At 41.1% G+C, this 14,761-nt stretch overlaps 1 protein-coding gene across 5 annotated transcripts in view; it reads right to left on the reverse strand.

The window, feature by feature from the left end:
• The window catches only part of LOC136657626 (serine/threonine-protein kinase WNK1-like), a 128,616-nt gene that overhangs the window by 64,809 nt on the left and 49,046 nt on the right, over positions 1-14,761 (reverse strand). For all 5 annotated transcript variants that reach the window (XM_066634578.1, XM_066634577.1, XM_066634575.1 and 2 more), the window contains exon 5: positions 63-151. In XM_066634578.1, the coding sequence (XP_066490675.1) occupies positions 63-151 (89 nt within the window). The remainder of the gene's footprint in view (positions 1-62; positions 152-14,761) is intronic.

A 14,761-nucleotide genomic window follows, 5' to 3' on the forward strand; every position in this document is an offset into this window, starting at 1 on the left:
TCAATCAAAACAGCTTCATGATTCAATCTCTACTTCATAGCACTAGTGGAATGAATACTTACCTTTCATCTTTGTTTTGACGGATGCATCCCTCAATGATTTCCTTTACTTCAGGAATTGCCACTTTATCAAAGCTGCCAGGCTTGACTCCCTAAAATACAGAACAGGGAAACATAACAAAAAGCCATTAACTCATCCAAAGAAGGTTATCATGAATGGCAACAATCCCTTTTATAGTAATACAGTCCCAAGTCACATGAACAGTTTAGTCTACAAATAATGAAACTGAGAAACAAGGAGACTTAGCCATGAACGCTCACTCCAACTCACTGATAAAAGCAATCGTTTGTCTTTCATGTACCAAAGGAAGGGCAACTTGTTCAGTCATACTGACCATACATATTCTATAGTCTTCTTGGATGAAATCCTGACATTCAAATGTAAAAAATCTGAACTCTTAACTCTTACAGTAAGGCTTTAAAAATCTGAGCATTGTAATTGTTCCTAAGTTTTTCCAAACTTCCACCTTCTTCCAATTTTAGTAAAGCAATACAGAAAGATCAGTAGTGAATTAAATAAAAAGACAAGTGACCAATAGAATCTTAGCTAAATGATTTGGGTAAAATCTGTTCTTTCCATTAAATGGTCACTTTCTCCCTTTAATATCCTTTTGATTCCTCTCTACATCAGAATCTGCTCTCTTCCCATCTGTTCACCATGTCATCTCTCTCTCCCAAACCAACTGTTCGTACACTGCTACTTTTAAAGCTTTTTGGTGTCAATCTTCCCAGGCCTCATTCTTGTTACCCTTCATCAATACATGCATCTTCTCACCTTCATCTCAATGCCATTTTCTCCTACAAGCCCATTTAGAAAAAAAATGCAGCAACTTTAAAATAGCATTTTAATCAGCTAGCTCAACGCTGGCCCTGAAATCTAACACAAATTACTTTTACCAGGCCTAAACTTATAACTGTCTTCCAGATGCATTGCAAAATGGGTGTGTGTGGGGGATCAGTATATAAGACAGAATGGAATAATAAAGCGTCACAACCTAAAATATGCATATACTTTTTCTTCCTTGCACCAGTAATATTCAATAAAGACCAATCCAAATTCACATGAACATCTAACTTACATTGCCTAATGCAGCTATTTTCAATACATTGGTGTGCCACAAATGGTCTGCAGATGCACCACAGGAGTTTGGGGCAGGGTCATTTATTAGTAGGGCTATTGGGGGATGTGAGCCCCCTTCCAGTAGCGTGGTGTGCCTTGCCAATTGTCCAAAAACAGATGGCGCCACGCCTCGACCATTTTAGCACATTGTCAGTGTGCCACGAGATAAAAAAGATTGAAAATCACTGGCCTAATGTAATGACTTTGCCTTGCTTTCTATACCCTTGAAAAATCTATTTACAGACAGGAAATCACATGGTAGAATTGCTAACTACTGTGCACAACTGGCCTTACAATATAGGAGTGCAAAAAGGTAAGGTTAAAAATACAACAAACTTCTGAGTCTCAGGACTGGTTGGATAACTAGGAGAAACCACACACACAAACTAAGTGAGCCAGGTTATCATTTACCTGGCTCCCTACAATTGCAACCCTTTCAGCTCCAATATGGAAAGTAAGTGTGTATAGAAATGTGTTCTTGAGACACAAAAGTAAGAAGGCAGTTTGTAATAAATGAGCATGTATTCAGAGGACTTAAATCCTTGTCCAAGTTAGCACTTTGAGCAGCAAAATTATCTGGGTAGTAGCAACAATGCAAAAAGCCAAAAAGCTATTGATAGCCTTAACTGCTAAGTATAAAGCACACAACTGTTTCACTGGCATTCCGAGGAAATTTCAGTCACAATTTGTTCTATTAAACGAACTCCTACCAGCTCACATTTACTGTCCTATCAAGAGAGGCCATCAGGCCCTGATAAAATGCTCCCGTATATCTTGCAGAAGTATGAGTTTTAGTAACAAGGCCCTATTTTAGAGTTTATTTTAGTAATTCTATTCTTCCCTCAGTTGCTCCAAAGCAGGGGTGTCCAAAGTTTTTGGCAGGAGGGCCACATCGTCTTTCTGACACCGTGTTGGGGGCTGGGGGGGGAAGAATTAATTTATATTTAACATTTGAATAAATTTACATAAGTTAACATAAATGAATATATTAAAGATGAACTTATATGAACGAATGAAGGTCTTGCAATAGCTCAAGGCCTATAAAAGGCCTTGCACAAAGCAAGGCTAGCCTTTGCTGCCACTACTGCATCACAGACGTGAAACAACAAGCAGTGGAGGGAGCCTGCATCCCACAGCTCACGCGAGACGTTAAACAGTCGCCCTCACACTGAGAGCATTTGTGTCAGGCCAGTTTGGGCTCCAACAAATCTCCAGAGGGCCAGAGAATCATTGGAGATTGGGGGCTACCTGAGGGCCGCATTGAGAGGCCTCCAGGGCCACAAGTGGCCCCAGGGCCGGGGTTTGGGCACCCCTGCTCCAAAGGACCAGACATTCTGGCCAGGGGGAGGGGGGTGAACAACGACTAAAGTTCACCCTGATTCAACTGAAACAGCAGTAAGGGCAGTATCTGTCGCAGCAACAGGTCTGAACAGCGCACAGAACTAAACTTGGGATCTAGACTGCAAGCTCCTTGTCTTGTGCCTATTTTAATATATAAAGTGCTGATGGACAAATAAGTAAATAAATGCCTATATATTAAAATCTGTGTAGAACCACAGCTAAAAAGGGAAATGGGTATTAGTAATCCACAAGGAAGCCATCTAAAGCTACAACACTTGATAGTATAGCTATAAAATATTCATTCATTGAAAAATATTCAGGGAGTTAAGTCTTAAACGCAAATTACCTTCTTGTGATCTGGTCACATGACTGATTGCAAAACACACATCCAATTTCAAAAAGTCCCGGAAAGCCAAAAAAACTCCCATACACATTAAAGAACATGGTGTACTATTCAGTGGTTCCAGCAATGTGCACAAAAGCTTGAAAGTCAAGCTGACATTCAGAAGCACAAAGAGTACTCTTGCCCTTGACCAAAATGAAGAGGGTCAGTTATGTACGAGCCAGTTTACATCCCAGGTCTGGTCAACACAGCTCTCCACAAACATCAGCACATACTTAAAGTACACATTTCATCAGTTAATGGTCCAAGTTACCTATATAAAAAGTCATTACAATATTAGCCTATGGTAAAAGCTATCAAAACCATACACTATTAGTAGATTGAATATAACACTTAACATTTGTATAGCACTTTCTGACAGCGCCAGGTACTTCACATTTATCTTTATGCACTCCTTACAACTGTCCTGTAAGGCAAGTAGTATTATCCCCAAATTGCAGCTGGAAAACTGAGGCTGAGAATGAGGGGCTTGTCCAAGGCCATTTAGTGTAGGGAGGTATGTAGGAACCAAATGATGGGTATAGGACTCGATCTCTGAACAATTACACTACACTACAACAATTCAGTTTGTAGTGAACTGTGCAATCCATCTAGTGCAGTGTTTTTAGCACAAGCTTCTAAAGTACTACTTGCTTTGTCACCTACAACAAGTAGTAATTGCCTCTAGGTGACCAAGCAAGGACGTTTTACAAAATTTGGTTCAATAATTTATTTTTTAGGCCTCAAAAACTAGGAATCTATGGACATGTGGATTAGGAAAAATTAGCAAGTTGATACACTCAGGTGCACTTTACACAAGAACACAAATCTCCACAAGTCAAGCTTGTTCTGTTGTGATTTCGTTGAAACAGTATTTCCATTGAAAGAGTATTCTGAGCAGCAGCGATGTTGTGACATGCTACTTCTACATTCTCCCAGAGGAGTGGCTAAGCATACCCATCTATTCTATAAGCCTGTGGTTTTCAAACTCTCTGGGAATTTGAAAACCACAGTAGGTCCTTGCAAGGGAGGGGAGAGAGGCAGCGGGGGCAGGAAGAAGATTGCAATGTCACTAAGGGGGGCTGCAGGGTCTGGGATCACTCCACTTTCACTTTTAGAACATCGGGGAGCCCTGCAGACGCTCGCGCAGGGCTCCCCGCACCCTGGGAAGGCTGCTGCAGGGACTGGTGAGTGCATCCCAGTCCCTGCAGCCCAATTAGCGATGCGATCCTGGGGATTGCTTTGCTGCCTCCTCCCTGCCTCCTCCCGTTAAGGGGGCAGAGGCCAGCGCCTTCAGGCTGGGGCATCGCAATGCCCCAGTTTGAATATCACTGCTATAAGCTCTTCTCTTTAACTGTGTGGGAAAGAGCAGGACACGCTTATTCAGGGGGAAAGGTATGGCACCCTTCAAATGCCCAAAGACATTTCTATTACTACTGGAATTAATCATGAATCTCATATTATTGGATGGTGTGCGGAAGAGAAGTTGGGAGTGAGCTTTGGAAACATATGATGCTTTTAGGTGAGGGGAGGTAATCAGCACCTAGCTAATAAACTAGGAGGATATTTGCAGATCCGTGGCTTTTTAATGTGTAGAAATTTACTGACACCTTTAAATCAATTTACACCACATCATTCAGCCCTAAAACATTTATCAGAGTGAAGGTTAAACACAGATAAGCACAAGCAACCCTAAAACTAAGAATTAAAAACACAAACTGAAGGCACATCATATAACACAAACTCATAGAAGGGGAGAAAAAGTATGCCTGGAGAAACAAAAAAATTGTTCACTGTCAAAAATCTCAAGTGGTCAGGCAGGCTTCACAGGGCAAGGATTTCCATACCTGGGTAACACAACTAAAAAGGCATTAATGCCTTTAGCAGCCAAGCTTCCAACAGCAAGAAAATTGAAGGCAAGGGTCTTCAATGATCAAGTGGATGGAGAGATTCGTGTGAAAGGGAAACTTTCAAATAACCTGGACCCAAAAACATGTAGGGCTTTAAAAAGATTATCAGCATCTTGAATTGCACTTAAACTGGTAGTTAACGTAGATGGAATGAAAATGGAAGCAATATGCTCCCAGGTCGACATAAAGCCCATAACAGCTACACTTTTTACCAGCTGCTATCGTGTTAACATAAGATTACTTTTCATCCCATTTAGCTGCATAGTTTACTTCTGTCCTTGTTCATATCTGGTACTATAAAATGACCAACTGTGAATGAAAATGGAATGGGATTACCATGCTCAACACAAAGCCTTTAACAGAATCCTGAAAGTAAATTTCCAGTACTCATGATTGCAAAGAAAAGTCTAAAAAAGTATTGACACAACTGGTACTGAGTTACACCTCATGGGCCCTATTCCATAGATGTATTCAAAGAATACATCCAAATTTGGTCCATGCTTCTCTGGACCACCCACCACAACAAACTGTATGTCACTACATCAATCTTCTACTGTTCAATGGATTCCAATGCCTCCCTCCATATTTACAAAACCTGTAACAAAATTCTAATTTATTTATTTATTATTTACCTAAAGGATTTTTATCCCACCTTTCCTCTGCCAGAGCAGATGCCCAAGGTGGCTTACAATTTATAGAAAATTAAAAAAATACATACAATTAATAAAAACAATGAATAAACTAAAAATAAATAAAAAATTATTGGAATTTTGCAATTTCTCACATTCTTAAAGCTCATGTGCAAGTATAATATGCAGTAACATGCAATGTATGAAAAAATTATTCTATGTATGAATGCTGGTTTAATCAACATGTAAAAGGTTGGACTGTTAAGCACAAAGTTATAGATCTAGCAGTAATTATTGCTATGGGCTTGCACTGTATCTACATGAAACACCAGCACACTTAACTGTAGACACCACAAGCAGGATAAGAACAAGACAACTGCTGACTCTTTGCTCAAATTAAATTTTAAAGTAGCTGCCAAACATCAGACATTTGTTTTGGGTTATCCTACCTTTTGGTCACTAAGAACTGCAGGACAGCCAAGAAGTTACATACTGAATTCAGACAAGGAAAAGCACCCAGCAAAGTATGTCATCAAAATTGTAAATATTGAGAAATAAGTATTTGAGAGAGAAACAATACTTCAAAAAAGATAAATTATCTTTATGTCATTCTCCATTAAAAAGAGGAGCAATTAAAAAATAGTTCATTCAAAAAAACAAAACAAAAAAGAATGTTTTTAATGGAAGATTTAACCCCTTAAGAAATTAAGAGCTATTCAAAAGCTGTGACCTGTGGAAAAAAAAAAACTGCCAGCATAATCAGTTTTTCATACTTCCACAAGGGCAATGACCACGCACTTAAAATATACTTTAAACTCATGCCTTATTTGCCTCACAATTAGATTACTGCTACACACTATATGTATGGCTGCCCTTGAAGGCCCTTCAGAAACTTCACCTGGTACAAAAATGCAGCTGCAGTGGTGGTCGTTTGGGGGGGGTGGGAGGGGACAAAAGTCCAGGTGCCACACCTGTGGGTCCTGTGGGAGTGGCATGAGAGTGCCAAGCACCACTGCTGCTTCTGCCTCTGCCTCCCCTCCAGAGCCATTTCATGGACCAACGAAACCCCAAGTTGCATTCCCAGGCACTCCAAAAGCTTTCTGAAGCCTCCAAAGCACCATTTAACAGTACTTCCCGATTTTCATAAGAAAACTGGGAAATACTATTTAACAGTGCTCCAGAGGCTTTAGAAGGTTTTCGGAGTGCCTGGGAACATAGCATGGGGCTCTGTACAGCTGGGTAAGTATCCTCTGGGGGGGGGGGTGTTATGGGGGTGACATGTTGCAGTCCTGTGTCCAGGGGAGGCATAGGAGCCAGGTCCACAACAGCGCAGATGCTCATGTTTTGACCACTAAGAGACAAATTGATCTTATCTCACCATTACTTTTTCAGTTGCAGTGGCTACCAGTTTGCAAATGCACATTAAGTTGTTGGTTATTAGAACTGAAGGCCTACATAGCTTAGGGCCAAGGATCAACCTCCTCCATATGAATCTACCTGTCCTTTACAATCGAGGAAGATGGCTCTCCTGCACATCCTGCTATCCTCAGATGTTTATTAGTGTTGGTTCATGAGAAGGTCTTCTCAGTAGCAGTCTCCAAAAAGTGGAATTCCCTGTAGTGTCTGCCTGTCTCCTTCCTTGCTGGTGTTCCCCAAGAAGTTGAAGAGCTGGTTTTCAAAAACGGTGTTTCCAGAACTCTCCTGTTATTCTCCTCTATGATTTTATTTGCTGCTATTTTATTGCATTTTGGGGTTTAATCAAATGTGTTTTTAACTGATATCATAAGCAACCACGAGTACGCCAAAGAGAGAAAGGCAAGGTAGAAATTTACAATATTCACTGATTAAAAGAGACAGAGTAAAACTGAAATGTGCAGCAGCCAATATTCATAGAACAGAATGACAAGAGGCAATGCAAAGCAAACTGAACCTTCCCTTCTCAAGTACTTTTTCAAGTACTATCTGTGAAAAGCCCACCAAGTCTTACATTAGCTTATTACAACACTTCCCCTCTCAGGGCAATACCATGCACTGAATATTTGCTGCCTTTGCTCAGTTTTGCTCAGAAGCTCCTGTTGTTGTTGTTTCATTTTAAGCAAAGCCTACCCTGACAGCTAATGGTGACTTGGCAAAATGCATTTTTTTTTTTAAAGTCAGGTACAGTATTCCTCTCCAGATTAGCTCTCACAGCCTTTCTGAACTGGCTGAGTGGCACCCCAAGGGCAAGCTCCTTTTCATATCGGTTCAATAGCAAGCCAACATCATTCTGAGAGGCAATATACCGTTTTATACAGAACTGAGATGGACACTACAACACAGAACAGGTATAAAAATGGCAAGAGCCAATTTATTATGTACCACCTGAAAAAAATGCCTAACATTACACTTCTTCGTTAAACGTGTGTGCAGTTTTGAAATTTCTTTAGTTGACTGAGAGTCATTCAAGAACAACACTGGTTTAAACTATGTAACACAAGTATATAACTACCTTTGGTTCTGACAAAGTCAGCCCTACAACAGTTAGTTATATTTAGGACCCGTAACTCCTCGGTTGCTTCACAACAGTCTCCTTCCTCCTAGAACCTATAAAACATTACTCACTCATACCGTGACTTCGTTTCTGATAGTTTTGCTGCTACATAAGGACCATATTATCGTCTTAGGATTCCCTACAGCTGACTGCTGTGTAGGTGTCCTCAGGACAGATGCCCCCATAAAGAAACTTGATTTCTGCACATTATAAGACATACTGTGCTTCCGAGTCTGTGTGATATACTTTCCATAAGCTTGGAAGGGGGAAAAAAACCCACTAACATGCACCTCAGGTGTTCCTTCTCCCACTTACTTGTATTACTAAACTGTTTCATCTACACACTAATCCAGAAATTCAAATACAGAGTGCTACTTTACATCCAAACCTTAAGAGACATTATAGATCTACACAGAAATTTTTTTGACAAAACCCTCATAACCCCTATTCATTATTGTCTTAAGAAACTCAAAACAGTATGGCTGCAGTTCTTACCTCTTTAGAACAATCCTTTTGGGTACAGCAACAGTGAGAATTTATGATGACAAACACTGGGCAAAAATCTCTCTTTGAAAGATCCATTAGGAAATCAATAAACTGCACAGGGATTTGTGTACACAAGTAGGAAACTGAACTGTCAAAGTCCACACTTAACGCACGGCAGAAGGAAAGCAGACATCAAGCTTTGAAGAAAGCAAGGCCTTCTCTTCGAAAATTTTGTTTTCCCTCATCCTGTGTATGAGCCTGTAGAGGTCAGAACTCCACTCAGAATTTTGCTTTCACTGCTCAAACCCCTTGAGAGACCGTGATTATAAACACTGGTAAGTCTGCAGAGGGCTCCACCCATTTCACTCTCCCCTAACAATTTAGGCAGACTGGAGTATGCTTCTGCAACGCCCAAAATAGATCTCTGTCCAAACTTCACCATCAGATCGTGCAGCAGGTTAAAGAGAACACAACTGGAACTGAAATGCCCCAATCTTCTGGAATTTCTTGCAAAAAAATGAGCAACTGGTTAACACCATAATGAACACATTTTGTATAAATGGTGCCAATGTAAATCTGAGGAGTTATTCAGCCAAATGAACAACTCCAGCCAGTGGCATACCTGCGGGGAAAGGGAACAAATGTCCCAGGTGCCAGGCTGGGGGGAGGCAACATACCACCATTCCCCCCCCGAGGCACCCCCACCTCATGGCATTCAGGGCCTTTTGCCCAGAAGTGTTCTGAGGGTCAGGGAAGCAGCACACTACCTCCCCAACCATCCAAAGTCCATGTAAAGGCCTCAGAGAGCCACAAAACATCACTCTGTTCTACGGAGGAAACTTGAAGTGACATTTTTAAGCCCTTGGAGGGCTTTCTAAGGACTGGGGGGGCTTTTCTGGTCCACAGAATGTCTTCTAAAGGCATTAAGATGTTACTTCCAGTTTCTTCTGTGAAATCAGAAATGTTTTTCAGCCCTCTGAAGACTTTACAAGGGTTGGCGAGGGTGTGTGTGAACTCCTTGGGCCTCCAGAAGGGAAGAAAGCTGTGGCAGCTCAGCCAGTGGGGTGTGGCAGCAGCCTGTGATCGTGGCCCGAGGTGGTACCATAGCCAGAATTGCCACTGACCCCAGCCCGCCATTCTTTACATCCTAATTGAGTTCCCTGTAGTGCTATCACCTTATACATCTAATTTCCCCACCCTGCTAGGAGCAAACATAAAGTTATCATTAGCACATTTATATAGAGTGTGCACAAAGTCCCTATGCAATCTTAAATGGCTTCAATCCAAAATCTACACAATCTCATGCATAGGGACTTTGTGACCATCACATACTTATATAGGCCTCCAGTTTTATTCTTTTGTTAGTAACCTTCTCAAGTACTTGTCGTAAGAGGCGACTAAACAGCCACTGGGTAGATGGGACTCGTCAGCCTGAGAAGGCAGCTCATCTGAGAGAAGGAAAACTCTGATCCCAAACCTCCACTGCCTTGTGGCTACATCCAGTTAAGGAAAAGGCTTCAGGAGTCAACCTCGAGGCAAAATCCAGAGCTGGAGTCCCTGAGGCAGTTCATGGCTGAACACAGTCCCGTTCTGGCAACTCCTGCGACGCCGCTGGAACCAACCGTATTGGCTTCTGCCTTTCCATTGGACCATTTCAGTGACTTTACCCAGGCTTCACGCACTGGAGAGGCCACTGTTCCAGAACCACCATTCAGAGCGCAATACCAGAGTCTTCCGAGACTAAAGGATGCCAACATGAACCTTCTCAATTGCTATAAAAGAGTTTTATAGGAAATCCACATAGAGCCCTAAAATATATAAAGAATCAAATAAAGTAAACCACTTTTACCACTTGACAAGTAACCACTTGACAAGCACTTCTAAAAACGCTCCTAATTTGTTGTTCTTCCCAAGCTTCTGACCAAAGACCACTGGATGAAGCTGCAGTAAACACATTTATCACCTGGTCATCTTGAACATTCTTCACGTGACAGTGGCCGCAATGTGATTAAGGCGGTGACTCCCAAACTGTGTGTCAGGGCTCTGGTGAGTCGCAACCCAAATTTTTGATGGGTCACAAAACTGACAAGGCAAATTAAGCGACATGCATCAAGGATTAAACAAGCTGTTTCTTGGGAGAAGAGCACTGTTGCCCAATCAGCATTATAGCCACACCCCTTGGCATACATAAATCAGGCAACAAGCAGCCTTTAGGGCTATAGAATCTTTTAGAGTGAGGGGAACACAATGCCACCAAAATAGTCCAGATCTTATGAACACAGGCCCCAACCAAGTCTCAAGGACGTCCACCCGCAAGCTGACAAGGAAAATGTATTGAACTTTATGGAAAACGAAACTGAGCCACGCAAGCACTCATGAGTAGGTAACTGTGCCTTCTCTCTTATCAAAGGCCATGCAAGGGGGAATGCAATGCCATCAGAATGGTCCCAATCCAATGAATGTGGAGCTCAACAAATGCTCCAGAAGGCAGGCTTCTCCACCCCCATAATAGTAAAAAGGATAAAAACAGGCTTAAGCTGCTGGTAAAGTGAAATACTTTTTTTAGTTGTGCAATGTTAGGTGGGTCCCAATAGAGAGTCTTTTCAAAAAGTGGGTCCTAGTGCTAAAAAGTTTGAGAACTACTATATTAAGGATCCACTGCTTGGGGTGGGGAGGCTGCTAGATACAAGGCTGCTGCTTCATAAGTGACAGAAATGAGACAGAGCAGCTCAGCCCAGAGGTAAGTGCAGAAAGCTCCTGACAACTTTAGATATGAAAGAAACTGTGTGCAAGCCATACACCACTTACATACACATCTGTTCCACTGTGTGCAAGCATACTGGAAAGCTATGACCAGTTACTGCTTCCCAGTGAAGTACAGATTAGCATGCCATTTATTATAAACTACTAGGAAAGTTGCAACCACTGACATGGCCCTCTACATCAGTAGTTCTCAAACTGGTGGGTCGCAACTCACCAGCTGGAGAACCACTGCCCCTTTCCCTATAAGGGGCAGGGGTAGGTAGCAATGTGATCCCCAAGATCATGCCGCTGAGGGTGAAAGGGGTCTTTTTTCCATATCTGCTGCCCGAGCCCGGGTGTTCAGCAGCAGGTACATTATGTTGAAAAAAGCCCCCTCTTCCTCCACAGTGGCATAATCCTGGGGATCATGTCACTGCTTTCCACATCACCTCCCCACAAAGACTTACCCTGATCCTCAAACTCCCAGGGAGTCTGAGAAACAGTGCTCTAGATTTTCTCAAAATAAGAGGTTTAATATACAAAGCCTGAAAGGAATTTTACTCTAACTGCTTTAATCTCCTCTTCAACTCTGCTACTAATTATACCAGCCATCGATTCTAGGGGCCAGCTGCATAAACAAAGCACTTTTAAAGATACCCAGTACTTTTTTGCTTGAGGATTGTGGTACTGGTTTGAACTAGATGCAGGCTGCTACAAACCATTACAGGAATTTAAAGAATAACCCATGATCCCAAAACAAAGTTGACCCCTCCCCACCAAACCCTACGGCTATACTATACAAAGACAATTAATTTACTCTATGCATCTCATTAAATTCAAATGCCTATTAGTTACCAATCCATGAGACTTGGATGCTTAACCTCTTCCTCCCCAATCTACAGTATGCCCTATTAATCTCAAATTTTGATTTATTTATTAGATTTATATACCGTTTTTCTAAACACTCAAAGATTTCAGATTATTAAAAAATGGACAACAGCCCAGTACAGCTGTATTCCTATCTTAACAGCTAGCCATCTATAACACAATTTTATTGGAATATATTCAAATACAAGTAGACAATGACAGCTTGCTTAACTAATACTAATTAGGTCACATGGGGCTGAAAATTACAGGTTTTATTATCCACAGTTTTCAGTAACCATGGGAAGTCTGAGAACTTTTCCCCCGTGGATACTAAGGCCCCACCTGTACACTGGGGTGAGAGAGACCTGGCACACCTAGCTATTGTTTTTACAAGATTATAGCAATGCCCTAATTTGGGGGAATTGAAGGGTGGAGTTCTTAGATTTTTTTACCCTCATAATGCAATCACTGTAGTTGGTAACTAAAGATTCTGATCTTCAAGACTTAAGATAATGGTACTGCAAAGTTATCCAAATTCACGGTGTAATGCCACATGCTACCCCAAATTTCCTGATAAAATTGGGGTACTATTTATATATTGGGGGTTTCAGAAGACATTCAGATGTATAGTTGAATTCTACTAAAAAGCCTGAAAACCCACTCAGTGGCAAGTATAATAAAATATGGTTCAGAAATTAAAACCATGACATAAAAATATTCGTCCTAGACAACAGGCTGTGTAGGGACTTAACAGATGGACAATAAAATGCTCGAGACTCAAGGACAGACTGTCCTTTAGCAAGTACAAAACTTCAAAACAGTATGTCTTCATTCAGGATTAAGTATTTACTGAACGCTTGAGAAATTAGCAATAAACCTTTGCACACATTTGTATGGAAATGCAGGAGGCCAACATACCTCAGATTTTAGCCCCAGGAGTTTTACGTACTTGTGGAGTAACTTGAAATTGTATTACACATTGTATTTAACCAGAATAAAAATATTTACTTTTACTGGATTTTCAGATCTTTGAGATTTACTTTACCCCCTGCATGAGCCTTGTAAGAAAGATCATAGAATTTCAGAAGGGCACTTCTAATAACTATCCAGACATATGTACACTAGCTATCAGAAATACTTGTCTAAAATTCTGTGCGCTTACTTCTACATACAAGGCACATTTAGAAGCAAATAAACTATAAAGACTGAAAAATCCAGAAAAGTATACATTTTTATACTGGTCAAATAAATTACTTTGTCCCAATTCTGTTTTGTCTTGGAACATTTGGCACATAAATGAAGCTGATTTATTTTAAATAGTGTCTGCTGAATTTTCAGTTGCCCCATTCACCTCTGAATCCAATAATCATTCTTTTCCCAAAAAATTTGCCTTCAATTGCAAAATTTCTTATATAAGTATTTCAAAAGGCATACGTGAAATGAAATAGGTTATGATCTCACGTTCTTGGCACACTTGAACCTTCATATGGCATTGGTGTTCATAAACCTTCTGATTCCACTCCAAAAGTAAACATATGCCTTTGGTTCAAAGACAAGACTCAACGACCTCTTTTCCTACTCCACCCAAGTTTATGGTCCTGTTATATATGGTGCTATGTCTACTCTGTCCTCGATTTGAATTAAGATTGACCTGCTGTAGCACTGCAGTGCTACTTGGGAAGCAGCCCGAGCTGGGCCTGCTTGGAATGGCGCAGAAGCCGGAGAAAGAAAAACGAACAGACAGGTTTGAATCTAGGTGCAGGAGAAAAGAGATACCGAGATCATTCTCCTCTGGCCTTTTATTCATTTCTCAAGATGTACCAAAACAAGCTGAGGTTACTACCGGTAAAAGATTATAAGAGCTCTAGCTTCCGTGCACAACACATACCTTAGATAAGAAAGTGCGTGTCCTCCTATCCTCCCATCTGTACTATGCAATGAATCAAGGCTACAGTGGTAGAGCAACAGAGGCTTTCCAATGTGTTAGAGAGCCATGCAGTTTGCCAGCAGATTGCCATGTTCACTAAAAGCCTATGATTCTATGCATTTTACTACAACCTGCTTTTTTTCCCTCTAATGAAGACAGCAGTATACAGTATATAGCAAAGAGCATCTCTGTACAAGACCCTTGTTTGGCTAACTGTACAAAAAGTGTCAACAGGCTTATCGTCCTACCAGAAACTGGGTCATCCCAGAGTTCTGCCAAATTGCAAATTTCAGGACAGACAAGGGCATTTCGTCACACAATGAATCTGTCAAATTTACTGCCATGGGATGTGGCGATGGGTTCTAGGTTAGATGACTCTAAAAACAGTAAGTAGAGGCCTATCACTGGCTATTCGTTAGATCAACTCTATGGAGCCTCCACATTTCAGAGGCAGTTATCCATTTTGTGTAGGGTCACAGGGGAGAAACAGCAGGAGGGAAAGACTACTGCCTTCATGCCTTGCGTCTGAACTTCCCAGAAGCATTTGGTAGCCATAGTGATAAAATAATGAATCTTTGGTTCAATGTTCCTATGTTTTAATGAGTCACTAACCACACATACTGATCTAGTAAACTGGAAAAATGTCTGTTCAATCCAGTTGTACGTACTTAGAATTCGTTCCCTACAGAAACTAAGCTTCAGGGATTGTGACTGAGATTTCACAGATTTCTGAAAACAAAATAAAGCACCATCACACAAATGTTTTGG

Source organism: Tiliqua scincoides, chromosome 7 (genome assembly GCF_035046505.1).
Source record: "Tiliqua scincoides isolate rTilSci1 chromosome 7, rTilSci1.hap2, whole genome shotgun sequence".
Classification (NCBI taxonomy): domain Eukaryota; kingdom Metazoa; phylum Chordata; class Lepidosauria; order Squamata; family Scincidae; genus Tiliqua; species Tiliqua scincoides.